The following is a 16,017-nucleotide window of genomic DNA, read 5'->3' on the forward strand; positions in this document are numbered from 1 at the left end:
CCAGTGCTTCACATGTGCTAGGGAAGTGCTCTATCACTGAGCTACAACCCTACTTCTCTCTTTTCTTCTTGTATCCAGGGGTGCTTTACCACTGAGCTACATCCCCATCCTTTTTTATTTTTTATTTTGAAACAGGGTCTCAATGAGTTGCTTAGGGTCTTGTTAAGCTGCTGAGTCTGACTTGTGATCCTCCTGTCTCAGGCTCCTGAGTTGCTGGGATTACAGGTATGAGTCACCATGCCAAGTTCTTTTTATTTTTTATTTTGAGACAGTTGCCTAGGCTGGCCTTAAACTTGCAATCCCCTTGCCTTGGCATCCCAAGTCAATGGGATTACAGGTGTGTGCCACTGAGTCAGGCAGTGACCAGCTTTCAAAAACTACTGATCCACTGTATGGATCTATTTAATCTTGACAGATTAAAAAGAAAACATTACTTCCCAGCATTTGACAATATTTTAGATTTTACATATTAATTAATACATATCCCACAAACATTTATTGCCCTCCATGTTCCTAACACTGCACTAGTCATTATGAAAACAAAAGGGCATTTTAAAAAGTCCTTATAACCACGCACTTCAAAGTTTAGTAGAAAAGATAGGTAAAGAGACAATTACAAAACATGTTAAAATTTAGATATAATACCTGCAACTTATTTGAAAATATTCAGAAAAAATAATAAAATGTATATGTATCTACAGGGTAGAACAATGATAAGAAAATAAAGCAAAATGCTAGCAACAGGTAAATCTGAGTAAAGGATAGTTCTTTGTACATTTTTTTGTAACTTTATAGAGCTTGAAATTCAAATTTTTAAAAAAAATTAAATTTTTGCAGGGAGCCTAATATATGAACACTTGACACTTACTGTTGTCTACCAATAAAATGACAGGCAAAAAGTTAAAGAAAAATAAGCTGTAATCAGCTCTGCTTGAGAAATACAACCACTTCATTGACCATTTCTCCTGAATAGTAAGCCTATTCATTAGGACAGAAGGGTTAATTTCTGATTGAACTACTTAAATATTAAGATGACATCTTAAAATAATTTATGTGACAGAACTCTGAAAGTATAAAATATTGTACAAAAACGAGGTTTATAATCCATCACAAAAATGATATGTGAGGTGTGGAGCTAATGTTTCATTAATACTGTTCTCAGAAGATTGAGTAATGAATATTTTAGTACCTTAATTAAAGTATAATTTTCACACTATAAAATGAGCATTAAATTTTTATTGAAAGATAGATATTAAAGGTGTTTCATTAGGAAGAGTTGAACAAAGATTTTGCAACAAAAATTTTGCATATTAAAATATTATTATTATCATTTAAAATGTAGATTCTGCAAACTGACAAAGGGGTTAGATGACCAGATTTCAGACTATTTTAAAAATCATTTTTCTCAAAGTTAGTTTGTTTCTTTATTCAAAAATAATCATTAAGGAAATAGATACACTAAACCTGATTCAAACATTACACAAAACATACATGCATTGGGTACCCTATAACAGGCACAATATAAAACAAATTAAATTTAAAAATTCTTAAATAACAATACTATAAATGGACATTAAATATAAGACACCTAAAAATAACAAACATGAATCTCTAATAAAAACTGAAAATCATTTTGCAAAATGCTCTCAGTAAAGTTTTATTTTAGTAATACTACTTCTGCTAAAGATATGATGAAATGTGCACTTTCATACGTCACTGACGTATGTGACTATTTCAGTTACCTGAAAAGCAATTTAATGATATATGCATAACTTTAACACTGTTACTTTTGGCTACAGAAATACCAGTTCAGGGAATTATAATGCTACACACAGCTGTACATACAAAGATGTTCATTGGAATAAAAAACTGGAAATAAGCCTAAATGTCCAAAAGCAAGAGAAGGGACAAGGAAAATATCTAGTTGATTTGAAATACTATGTAACTATAAACTAACAACTGTGAAACATAATAATCTGGGAAATACTTGTTTTGTTAAACAAAAATAGCAAATGTAAAATACATACTACTAATACAGCTATACAAAAACTAAAAAGAAAATATTGGGAAAAATATTGAAAATATTAGCAATGATCGCATATGGGTGTAGAGACTATTGGAAATTGTTTATTTCCTTTCTACTTATGTCATTTTTCTTTTTTTCTTTTTTGCTGTTGTTTTTGAGGTGGGGTCCTAGGTTCCTGAGTAGGTGGTACCACAGGCATACAGTCATTTTTCTATTATTTGTTTTTCAAATTAACAAGCAGGTGATACTTTAATTATATAAGTAATACACAAATAAATGCCCATTTTAAAGACTCAACCAATTCAAAAATGTAGAAATATGTATCCTTTCCCACCAATAGTCATCCTACATTATTCTTCTTCTATATCTGATAACTTTATGCTATGTTTTTAGTAGTTTTAAAATATATACACTTTTAAAATAAAATTTGAAAGAAGAAAAAAAATCACCATCACCAAACTTTTTACTTATTATTATGTGGCCATGAACAAAAAGCTCTGCTTCTTAATTTTATATTTTAGGTTTTTTCTTTAAATTTCAATATTTAAAACTATTTTATTATTTTGGTTAAACACTTAGCACTTACAAGCTAGATGTGATTATTTTTAGTGTTATTTTCCTTGAAATTAATGCAAAAGCCAATATTCACCTTGTTTGCTAACTTCAATTAACTTGATTTTGTTACTGTTGTTTAAAGAATAAAATACATAAACTGTGCTAATGCTCCCAAATTAGAGCACTTTAAACACTCTGCCTTTTTCTTGGAAATTAATGATTCCTAGCTGGCAATACTCATGCTTTTAAATCAAAAGATTACAGAAACCAAGATCCAGGTAGTAATCTAAAATGTAATATAAATGTAAAGATCTTTGAGGAAAATGATATACAAATGTACTTCACCTCTTTCATCTACGCAGATATACAAATGAAAATTAGAGGAAAATTAATGTACCCAATTCAGAATAATCTCCTAATAAAAGATAACGGTCAGAGCTGCAGTTGTGGCTCAATGGTACAGTGCTTGCCTAGCAAGTGTGGGGCACTGAGTTCGATCCTCAGCACCACATAAAAATAAATAAATAAAATAAAGGTATTGTATTCATCTATAACCAAAAAAAAAAAATGTTTTTTAAAGCTAATGGTCTACATAGAGAAACGTTCTACTGCTTTCAGTTTAGTGTTTCATCAATAAATCAAAGGAAATAATCCCAAACAGAAGGTCTTTAAGTATAGACTCACCATATTTGTTGACTGAGAGAATTCTTACAAAGTGCTATATTTCAATTTTAAAAAGCTTTAAAATTTTTCAAACTTTTTATTTGAAAACCTTAAAACTTACAATATATTTTGCAAAAATATGATGAAGAGTAAACAAACCTTAACACAGATTTACTCTTTGCTATCATTTACCCCCATTTGCTTTATTATTCTCTTTCTCTACACAAATATACACCCATGCATATTATGTTTGTTTTTTAATCATTAGATGGTAGGTTATATATATCATGGCCCTTTATTTTTTAAATACTTCTTAAGAATATTTTCTAAGAATATGATGTATTCTTGTAAAACCATAGTATTGTTATCAGCTTCAGTAATTTAATATTTAAATAAACTGTTCTCTAATCATCCATTTTTGTCAACTGACCCAACAATGTCCTTTACCATATTTTCCCCATTCAGAAGGACAATTAGGTGTACTGCTTATCTGTCAAGTCTTTTAAATCTCTTTTAATGTGTACCTTTTCCACAGCTTTTCTTTGTCTTATATGACAGAGACAATTTTAAAATATATAACCTCCCCTGACTTTGGTAATAGAGATTCAGGATATCCATTCTTGGCCAGAATATAACATTATAATAATGTTGTATCCCCTAAGTACTGTGGATGTCCATCTGCCCTTCATTAATTATGTTAATTTTCATGACCTGTTCAAGATGTCATCCAATTTCTCCACTTATATATTCTGAATTTTCCCCTTAAAATTATGTTGGAGACACTTTTAAACAATAGAAATATCCTGGTTCCTCATTAAAACTCTTGATTTACAATCCTTTGATAACTCTTGTGTGATTTTTTTAAATTATTTTTTTTTAGTTGTAGATGGACAAAATACCTTTATTTCACTTATTTATATGTGGTGTTGAGGATCAAACCCAGTGCCTCACATGTTCTAGGCAAGTGCTATACCACTGAGCTACAACCTAACCCCAGATCTAATCTTAATGTGATGGTTGCAGAATGATGATTTGCCAACTCCAACACTCTTATTTTACCAGTTAGCACTTGACATTCTACTCATGAATTCATTTTCCTTCCAATAGTTTATAATTCATTACTATATTTAATTATTTTAGCACTAAAGTCGCCCCAGATTTAGCCTGTGGAAGTTATTTCAAGCTGGCTCCAGCATTCTTTTTTTTTCCATGATGGACCTTTATTTAATTTATTTATTTGTATGTGATGCTAAGAATTGAACCCAGGGCCTCACATGTGCCAGGCAAGCACTCTACCACTGAGCCACAACCCCAGCCCCAGCTCCTGCATTCTTATGATAGGCTTATCCATTATATTTGGGGGCAATACTTTCTATTTCATGCTTGTCTTAAACTACTACCCTGCTTGCATCCTAGAATAAGTTGTTCTCTCAAGGAGCCCTAGTTCTTCTAGTGAAGGATAGTATTAGAGACAAAAATATGGCCATTAAACATTATTACTGCTACTGGGGTACTTTAGCTTTTTGTCCTTTTTAGCAATGCTTTATATGTAGCTTGAGAATGTAACTCAGGGCTTTTGCATAGCATGTGTGAAGTCCCAGGTTCAAAGAAAGAAGGTCAAGAAAAGAAGGAAAGAAATAAAAATAAAGAAAAAAATAAAACAAGAAAGGCAGAAAAGGGACTAGGGATATAGTCAGTTGGTAGAGTGCTTGCCTCACATGGGTTCAATCCCTGGGTTCAATCCCCAGCACCACACACACACACACACACACACACAAAAAAAAAAAAAAAAAAGTAGAAAGAAAGAGAGAAAGAAGACAAAAATAGAAAAGTAGACAAAAACAGAAAAGTAGACAAAAACAAAAAGGTCAAAAAATTAGTGTGTATATATAAATAAATTTATACACATACAAATATATACAAATATGCATATCTATTATACAACCATGTATATATATGTATTTAACATACCAACAAGTATAGTTTAAAAGTCCTAAGTCCACATCAGTAACCAGAATTATAATCTATTTGCACAGGCTTCTCTTCTGTCTTCCCTTGTTTGGTAACTATTTATCCCTATTTCTTCAATAAGAAACCTGGCTCCCAAGAACACTACTGTATATATTTATAATACTACAATACACCTACACTGTTTCAGAATTGCTTTGACTATACTACTAAAACACAAACCTTCTAAAAAGAGTTCAAGATTTGTTTAATTCTCCTCTTAACCCTTCATATATCATCTTCCCCAAAAGAGTGTATATATATATATATATATACACACACACACACTTAAATAATGCTTTTATAAGTTACTTGCATTAGTTCCTTTTCCCTTTAAAATGATTTAATTTTTTGCATATAATTTTTCTGCATATGTAGCTAATGACATTATACCAAAAGTAAAAACTACATAGGTAATTTCCAATATTAATTAGTTATATAAAATAATACCACAATGAATAACTATGTCTATGTATTTTCATACTACTAATGATTTATCTTTTCAAATAAGCTTCTAGAAATGGGAATGCTGGGTGGAAGAGAAAACACCCATGTAATTTTCTGGGATTTTGCGGGGAGACAAGAGTCTCTCTAGGCTGACCTTAAACTCCTGGGCACAAGTGATGCTCCTGCCTTAGCCTCCCAAGTAGCTGCAACTGCAGACACTTACTTGCCACTTAGTCCAGCTACAGTTTCCTTAGTATTGTCAAATTCCCCTCCTTAGGAGTACTATATTTTGATTCAAACTTATTTGATAATATACTGATGTCTTGCCAGTTCTGGTGCATCTCTGGATTTCAAGTGTTAGCCATATGTCATTTTAAGATGCTGCAAGTCTCCCACTCCTATCAACCCTGAATTTTTATTTTATATTTTCAAAATCTCTGGAGAAAGGAATTACAAAGATAAGTTACTTTAACTACTTACTGATTGGTGTTGTGTCAGGAGGTGGAAAATTCTCAGTAAAGTTGACATTACATAAATCTGTGCTACAGCAGCAAAAACGGTATGTTCCATTCTGAATTGAGGGAGGGGTGGTAGTTACTACACATTCTTCGTAGTGACACTCTTGAGGATCTCCAATGTGAGACCAACATCCTATAAACCAGTATTAATAAAAACAAGTTAGGAAACAATATGACAAAACTAAAAGGAAAACAACAAACTAAGAAATAACTGCAATAAATCTAAGAGTAAATATAGAAGTTATGAGACAGTCTTGCAAATCAATAAAAAGACAAACAGAAAAATAGCAAAGGAAACAATGGACATTTCATGGGGGAAAAACATGAACAAAATGTTTAATTGCATCATTAACTTAAGAATTATTAAAACCATAGTAAGGTAACCAATTAAATAGTTCTAGATATAAAAAATAATAATATGCAATCCTAACAAGGATTCAGTAACACAGACACTCTCATACAATGCTAAAAGGAATGCAAATGATGACATTTTTAGAAAGCAACCTGGCACTTTTTATACAGAGTCTTTAAAATACTCATATATTTTTTTAAATATTTATTTTTTAGCTTTAGGTGGACACAATATCTTTATTTTTTATTTTTATGTGGTGCTGAGGATCAAACCCAGTGCCTCACCCATGCCAGGCGAGCGCACTACTACTTGAGCCATATCCCCAGCCCCTGATGTGTTTTATAATCTAACAAATCTACATGAGGGAAACAATCAGATACAAAGATTTATGTTCAAAGTTGTTACTGCAACAGATATTACAGTGAAAACAATGTCCAACAATAGAATGATATGTAAGTAAATTGTGATACATAAAGAAAATGAAATATTATATAGAGGTTAGAAATATTTTCAGGGAATACTTCAAGACATATTTTTAAATTTATTATTTTTAGGGCTGGGGATGTGGCTCAAGTGGTAGCGCACTCGCCTGGCATGCGTGCGGCCCGGGTTCGATCCTCAGCACCACATACAAACAAAGATGTTGTGTCTGCCAAAAACTAAAAAATAAATATTAAAAATTCTCTCTGTCTCTCTCTCTCTCACCTCTCTCTTTAAAAAAAATAAATTTATTATTTTTATGAAAAAAGATCTTAATCTATTTTTATAACATTTTTAGATAAACTTCAATTGTATGAAATTCCATGTCAGGTAAGAAAAGCATTACTTGCCTTGTTTTACAAGATTTATGTCCCCTTTTGATTTTTCCCAAAGGCCATAGCAGGTGCTACCTTTTGAGCATAATATTGTCCCATTTTCATGAGAGATTCGACTCTCGCCTATCCCAAGGTCTTGTTGATATGGATCTTTAAATGCACATAGCCGTTCTTGATTTTGGGAAGCTAAAATAAAGACAATAACAATGATGAATTAATTTTATTATAATCTCTATAAAACATTATATAAAAGCCAGGTTATTTCAATGACATAATTTTCCCCACTAAATCCTTCAAATTCAGATATTTTATTTTTAAATTTTACTTTATTCGACAACTTCCTTCTGCTAATTAATTAATTTGTAACACCCAAGTAAGAAGCAAATGTGAAAAAAAAAACCCTCATTTCCTAAAAGCAATCTTCTTTTCCTCAAATTATTACACTGCTCTTTCTTCTATTAAATAATTTGGTGTCCAAACAAGGAAATATCAAAGAAAATGTCCATGCTCTAAAATGATCTTTAAAACAAACAAAAAACATGGCTGAGACATAGTTTGGTGATAGAACACTTGTTGAGCATGAATAAGGCACCAGGTTCAATCTCCAATGTTGAAATACACAAACTTACAGGCCTAAAATTTTTGGAAAATTCTACAATACTCATTTTGATCATGTTTTATAGTGTATTGCAGAAAGTTAAATTATTAGGCATGGTATACTAAGGATGCAAAGAATGACTATAAAAATGGGCACATGGTTTCTTTCTGGAGTGACATGCATTTCAAAATTAGATAATGGTTACACAATCTATAAATGTACTAAATAAATAACATGGAATTGTTCATGTAGATGAGTGAATTTCATGGTATATAAATTAAACCTTATTAAATCTGTTTATAAAACTAAATCTACTAGGTGAACAAGAAAAAAAATTACTTTCCACTATTTAAAATATCAACAGCCAGAACTGCTCAACAGTTCTTCATACTGAAGGGACAAACTAATGCAATTTTAATACCAATTCATCTTTCTCTGTGCACATAAAATAATTTAACTGATTTCTATTCAATATTTGTCACACAACTTCCTGGCTAACAAATATTTATCAACATTGGTGAGAATCCCAAAGAAGTAAAATGTTATCAAATGCAACATTTGATCTTTATTTAGTTACTTAAAGTAGCCTTTGCCAATGTGTTTGATCAGTCAGAAGACTAATCTAATCCACTTGGCCAATATATTCCTCCTGGGATTCTGACTCATTCTATTCATTTTATGTATCTACTTGGTATGGCATAATTCACAAGAATTTTAGCAATGGAAATGATTTATTAAAATTTATTAAAATAAATGCTTCTGAACGAAACTAAAATTCTGGAGAAGAAATGAAAGTGTCTAAGCCTATATATATATATATATATATATATATATATATATATATATATATATATATAAAACTGCTATATTTCCTATAATGGAAAGTACTTTTAAAGAATTGGGGTAGGCAAAAGAGTATTCACAAGTAATAGAGTTCTAGCCCTCAAGCATCTTACTTGGATAGACCAAATCACAGACAGTAATTAGTGAAAAACAAAAATGAGACTTGATTTGTATGTTTTTAAATCACTTTAGCACCTCAGATAGAGCATTAATCTCCAGGATGTATAAAAACATCAAAAAACTTAACACCAAAAAAACAAATAACCCAATCTATAAATGGGTAAAGGATCTGAACAGACACTTCACAGAAGAAGAAATACGATAAGTCAACAAATATATGGAAAAAATGATCAACATCTCTAGCAATTAGAGAAATGTGAATTAAAACTACACTGAGATTTCATCTCACTTCTGTCAGAATGGCAATTATCAAGAGTACAAGAAACAATAAATATTGTGGAAGATGTGGAGGAAAAGGTACACTCATACTTTGCTGGTGGGACTGAAAATGGGTGCAACCAATCTGGTAAACAGTATGGAGATTCCTTGGAAAACTGGGAATGGAACCACCACTTGACACACTTATCCCACTTCTTGGCATATACCCAAAGGGCTTAAAATCAGCATTCTGTTGTGACACAGCCACAGCAAGATTTATAGCAGCTCAATTCACAATAGCTAAACTATGGAACCAACCTAGGTGCCCTTCAACAGACAAATGGATAAAGAAAATGTGGCACATATGCACAATAGAATATTACTCAGCCATAAAGAAGGATGAAATGATGGTATTTGCCAGTAAATGGACAGAACTGGAGACTATCATGTTAAGTGGTCTATGGCCATACCACCCTGAACGCCCGATCTCGTCTGATCTCAGAAGCTATCATGTTAAGTGAAATAAGCCAATCCCAAAAAAACAAAGGCAGAACATTCTCTCTGATATGTGGATGCTAACTGACAATAGACAGGGATGTGGGGATAGGGTAGGATGGAGTTTCACCTGTATTGGACAGGGAGGAGTGGGGGGATAGAAGGAGGGTTGGGGATGGGAAAGACAGTAGAATTAATTGGAAATAACTTTCTTATGTTTGTATATGAATACATGACCAGTAAAACGACATATCATGTCAACCACAAAATGGGAATTTATACTCCCTGTATGTATGATATGTCAAAATACATTCTACTATCCTGTATAACTAAAAAGAACAAATAAAATTTTAAAATAAGAAATAATAAAATAAAATAAAATCACTTTAGGTAGTCCTCTAGAAGTTATTTACTAGTATCAACTAAATAGCCAAAATATATAGTGCTACCTATTTATAAAAACAAATTCTAGGACATTAGTCTAATGATTCTACCACAGTTTTTATCAAATTGGTCCATACTCTAATTCTTTTAACAACAAGCTTAATCATATTTACCATATTACCTTTTCCATTTAACAATGAACAGCATTTCCTTAGGTTATCCCCTAATTGTCAAATTTTACCAAATTAATTATTATAAAAATTAAAACTAAATATATGTTTACATATGACACAAAGATTCAGTTATGAAATTCAACTACAAACAAAAAACTTATAAATCTGAAAGGCATCTATCCATGAGGCATGATTCCTTCTCCCTATCCTGCACAGGTAAAACTCCTTCTTACTTTCAACTAGACATCAAAGTTATATAATCTACTGTTTCTTTTTTTTGTCTTGATTGTTAGAAAGTTTAGAATAAATTTATAAATTTAATAACTTTAGTTTTCCACAACCAAGATAAACTTAATTTTACACCTTCTCCTCTTCTGCTACTTTCTTTGACTAGGATTTTATACTGAATATTGAGTAAGTAAGTAGGGATCGGACTGTACCTGGAAGCAGGTAGATCAAAACATGCCTTATTCAAGAATAAAAAGAAAAGATATATCTTTGTAAAAGAATACATGAAAAATAGACACATATATAATTTTTAGTGCCATTATTATATAACTTGGTGACAGAAATCTAAAGTTCTTATAGAACTAAACAAAAAATAAATCTGGCTGGGCATGGTAGCAGATACTTGCAATCCCAGAGGCTCAGGAGACTTGAGGCAGGAGGATCACAAATTTAAAGCCAGTCTCGGCAATTTAGCAAGGCCCTAAGCAAATTAGTGAGATCCTGCCTCAAAAAATAAAACTGGGTGGGATGTGGCTCAGTGGTTAAACGCCTCTGGGTTTAAACCCAGGTACCAAAAACCAAATAAACAAAAAAACAAAAATAATCCAACCTCTCCTAACTACTCCCCACCCCTAATTAAAAAAAAAAAGCTACATTAATATTAAAGCAATAAAGGTACAACTGGAGAGGACCAAATCATATCTTTAACATCTCTATTTTCCTAAACTATTTTTCTTAAAATAATTTCAGTGCATTTCTAAGAAATTATTTGGTGATGAGGGCATCAGTGTAGGCCAATTATATTTGTTATTTTAAAAATAATACTTTCTGGGCTGGGGTTGTGGCTCAGCAGTACAGCACTTGTCTAGCATGTGCAAGGCCCTGGGTTCGTTCCTAAGCACCACATAAAAATTTAAAAATAAAAGTATTGTGTCCGACTACAATTAAAAAATAAATATTAAAAAAAATAATACTTTCAAATTATGATTCTTAACCAACATAAAGATTGCAAAAACTTACTAGCCTAATCAAAATCAAGAAAAATTCATTTTGTAAACCAGTGTCTGTGGCTTTCTAAAAGTCATTTATTGGAATCAGTCTCAGACACATACCTATAATAAGGTTTTGAACTTTTCATAAATAATGTAGGAAAAGTAAGGATGAAATTAAGACTACAACTAGAAACAGTATAGTCTAGAAAAATTATATCATCACAGATTACATACAGACTGGTTATTTATATGTAGGTAGTCTAAATTTGTCAATAACTAGAAAAATTTTGATTAGACATATACTGTCAATTAATTCTTTTAAGGGACATATTTAGCCAATCAGTGTTTAGACATGGGTCTTGAAAGAGAAATTATTGTTTTTTTGTTTTTTGCAGTAGTGGGGATTGAACCCAGGGCCTTGTGCAAGATAGGCAAGAGCTGTATCACTAAGCTACATCCCCAGCCTTTTAAAAATATTCTTGACTGATTGATTGATTGATTGACCAAGTGATTTGAGAGAGGGTCTCACTAACTTTCCCAGGCTGTCTTCAAATTTGTAAGCCTCTCTCAATCTCTATAGTAACTAGGATTACAAGCATGCACCACCATGCTCATGTTCTTCTAATTTTTAACAGGTGAAATTTGGATATAAACATTAAAACAATTTTGTTGAGCATAACCATAATAAACCGGAAATAATCTCATCCAAACTGCTGATAAAGGCATTGTCACAAAAGACTATGCTGATTGTACTTAAAATCTGTTAATTTATTGTCTGATGCTCCTAGAAATCCAAACTTCTTGACTAGCATATAAGGGTCTTCATAATCAAGACCCAATAGTGCCACAAAATTACTTTCGTGGGTCCTAGGAATTTTTGTTTTCATCGGCCTTTCCCCCATAACAGACATTCAAATTATATTTCATAAAGATAATATATGGGGCTGGGGTGGTTGCTCAGCCTTAGAGCACTCGCCTTGCACATGGGAGACCCTGGGTTCAATCCTCAGCACAACTACAATTTAAAAATAAATATTAAAAAAAGATAATATAAACATTTCTTCAACCTAAAAGTTTATTTTTTCTTTAGATTTAAAAAAAAAAAATAAAACATCTCATGAGCTTCCAGAAATATTATGGGCAGGAGGTCTACTGTGCCTAATGGATAAGTCATCCTTGGGACACACAATCTACTTCTCTTACCACTCCACTCCTCAATTTCCATCCCCAACCACACTCACATGCTGAGGCCTTTCATGACCTTTATTTATACATAATGATCTTTACATAATGTTCTTAGTATTCAGAATGACATTTTTCTGGAAAAACTTAAGACTCATCTTCAAGACCCAGTTTTAATATCAACTTCTCAGTGAAATCTGCAAATTGTTAAATTATGTGCTCTGCACTCCCAAAGTTCATGTCTGTCCTAGCATTGTACCACAGGGTATTAAAGTATTTTATCTGCTTACATGCCTGTCTCCCTTAACAAGCTATAGGGTTACTTCACTAGTTCTAAGAGAAAGAACAAACTGATTTAATTTATTTTAATACAGTAATTACCCCTGACAGTGTGAAAGGCAGAAAGTTTTCCTATCAATATGCACTGTATTCAATACCATATTCTTATTCAAATATTACAAAATCTGAGCAATAATAATCTAGTCTTTCTACCACTTTACTAAAAATGAAGCTGAAAATGGTATATTATTTTTGTATAGTATTTAATTATTTCCCCCAATATGTATAGCCAAATTATTGAGAATGAAATGAAAACATCCTGGATCAATACTTGCTAATAATATGCTGTATTTAATTTCCAGGAACAGATGTGGCAGCTATTCCGCATTTCCCACTCAACTGACATGAAACTACAAAGAAAGTAGGGTGTGATGGTATGGCATAGTTTTATCATTTCTGCATTGGTTAACTGTCATTATAGACATAATCAGCATCATCATCATGCAAACAATAAAAGATACCATTTACTTGCCTTCAGAAAGGAGGAAAGGAAAAAAATTGCTACTATGAAAATAGTAACTATTTGTAGTATTCCTTTTTTTAACCAAATACTGTTATTATTGTCTGAAGGTTCATGAAATATAATCATGTATTATATATTTCAAAAATTTAAATAGAATTTACATTTCAACTTTTAACATTAAATTTAAAAAAAATAATTGCAGATTCACAGGCAGGAGACTAGAAAGAATCATTTAGGGGAGTCCCATGCTGCTTTCTTCAATATCAATCATATACAATAACTATACAGTATCAAAACCAGAATACTGATACTAGCACAACCAAGAGAGTTTATTTAAATTCCACCAATTATAGTGTGAGTGTACCTCTACACAATTTTTGTCATATATCATCTCAATGAAGATATTCAGGCCAACCCGCACAGAAGCTCAGGCCCAGGTTAGGCCCAGATCTATCCCACTAACCAGCAGACCCACTCCAGAGCCCAAGCCCAGGTCAGGCCCACCACACTCCACGAGCCCACCTGAGACCCCAGGCCTACCCCACCTCCATCTCAGGACACTGCAGCCATCATCATAGCCCTCCCCACACAGAAGCCTCCACCATGAGAAAACAGACAGGGCCTAGAAGCAGCTGCATCTCAGAACAGGCAGCCCAACAACATTGTAAGGCCCGCCCTTTCAGCCCTATCTCTAAAAGTAGGTTGCATTCATCTTGGGTCATCCACACTGCTATCTTGAGTTACCTCCATTATTGCTCCTACCACCTTTAGTTGCAGTAGCATCCATCCCAGGACAATGGCCAGGGACAGGAAGCCCAACACCAAGGTGATGTACAGGTAATTTACATGAACACTACAAGATTACAAGGTAGAAACTATAATACCTCAGATCTGCACTGCAAGGAAGGAAGACACATAGACAACATGAAAAAACAAGGGAAGAAAGTGCCCCAAACAAATCAGGATACTACAGTTATAGAATCCATGGACAGTGCAGTTGATGAAATGTCAGAGAAGGAGTTCAAAATATACATAATTAAAATTATCTGTGAATTAAAGAATGACCTAAGTGAGCAAATACAGGAAAAAACTGATCACTCCAACAAAGAGGTAAGACAGCAACTGTAGGCAACCACTGATCACAGTAACAAAAAGATAAGGAAGCAAATACATGTAGCAAAAGATTATTTCAAGATAGACTCTGGAAAAAAAAATCAGAAATCATTGAAATGAAGGAAACAATACACCAAATAAAAACTCAATAGAAAGCATCACTTGGAAGACAGAATGTCAGATAAAGAAGACAAAGTATATAATCGTTTTTTTTCAAACTACATAATTTGTTTATATATATATATATATATATATATATATATATATATATATATATAAACTAGGCAAAACTATTTAATGGCATTAGAAGTCAATTAATGACTTATTCTTTTTTATTAGTTGTTCAAAACATTACAAAGCTCTTGACATATCATATTTCATACATTTGATTCAAGTGGGTTATGAACTCCCATTTTTACCCTGTATACAGATTGAAGAATCACATCGGTTACACATCCTCGTTTATACATACTGCCATACTAGTGTCTCTTGTATTTTGCTGCCTTTCCTATCCCCTACTATCCCCCCTCCCCTCCCCTCCCCTCCCATCTTTTCTCTCTACCCCATCTACTGTAATTCATTTCTCTCTCTTGTTTTTTTTCCCTTTCCCCTCACCTCCTCTTATAAGTAATTTTATAAAACAATGAGGGTCTCCTTCCCAAAGTATATAATCTTGAAAATAAAGTTACCACACAGTAAAGATGGTAAGAAACTACGAACAGAACATCCAAGAATTATGGGATAGCATCAAAAGACCAAATCTAGTATTTATTGGGATAGAGGAAGGCACAGAGATTCAAACCAAAGGAAATGCAATCTCTTCAATGAAATAATATCAGAAAATTTCCCAAACATGAAGAACGAATTGGAAAATCAAATACAAGAGGCTTATAGGACACCAAATATTCAAAATTACAACAGATCTACACCAAGGCAACATTATAATGAAAATGCATACTATACATATTAAGCATAGAATCTTAACGGCCACGAGACAGAAATCAAATCACATATAGGAGGAGACCAGTTCTTATTTCAGCAGATTATTCAACCCAGACCCTCAAAGCCAGGAAGTCCTGGAATAACATATGCCAAGCTCTGAAAGGAAATGGATGCCAACCAAGAATCTTATATGCAGCAAAATTAAGCTTCAGATTTGATGATTATAAATAAAAACCTTTCGTGATAAACAAAAGTTAAAAGAATTTATAGCGAGAAAGCCTGTACTATAGAGCATCCTCAGCAAAATATTCCAGGAAGAGGAATGAAAAACAACAATGAAAATCAGTAAAGGGAGGAACTACACCAAAGGAAAGGCTAATCAAAGGAGAAACCTAGTAAGTTAAAAATCAAAAATAAATCAAAATGTCTGGAAATGCAAATCATAATTTAATAATAACCCTGAATGTGAATGGCCTAAACTCATCAATTAAAAGACACAGACTG

At 32.5% G+C, this 16,017-nt stretch overlaps 1 protein-coding gene across 1 annotated transcript in view; it reads right to left on the reverse strand.

Annotated features, from left to right (window-relative positions):
* Positions 1-16,017, reverse strand: part of Bmpr2 (bone morphogenetic protein receptor type 2) — a 176,169-nt gene that overhangs the window by 78,802 nt on the left and 81,350 nt on the right. Inside the window, exons 2-3 of the mRNA XM_076865429.2 lie at positions 7,399-7,569; positions 6,179-6,349 (exon numbers count right to left, since the gene is read on the reverse strand). Of these exons, the coding sequence (XP_076721544.1) occupies positions 6,179-6,349; positions 7,399-7,569 (342 nt within the window). The remainder of the gene's footprint in view (positions 1-6,178; positions 6,350-7,398; positions 7,570-16,017) is intronic.

Source organism: Callospermophilus lateralis, chromosome 9 (genome assembly GCF_048772815.1).
Source record: "Callospermophilus lateralis isolate mCalLat2 chromosome 9, mCalLat2.hap1, whole genome shotgun sequence".
Lineage (NCBI taxonomy): Eukaryota > Metazoa > Chordata > Mammalia > Rodentia > Sciuridae > Callospermophilus > Callospermophilus lateralis.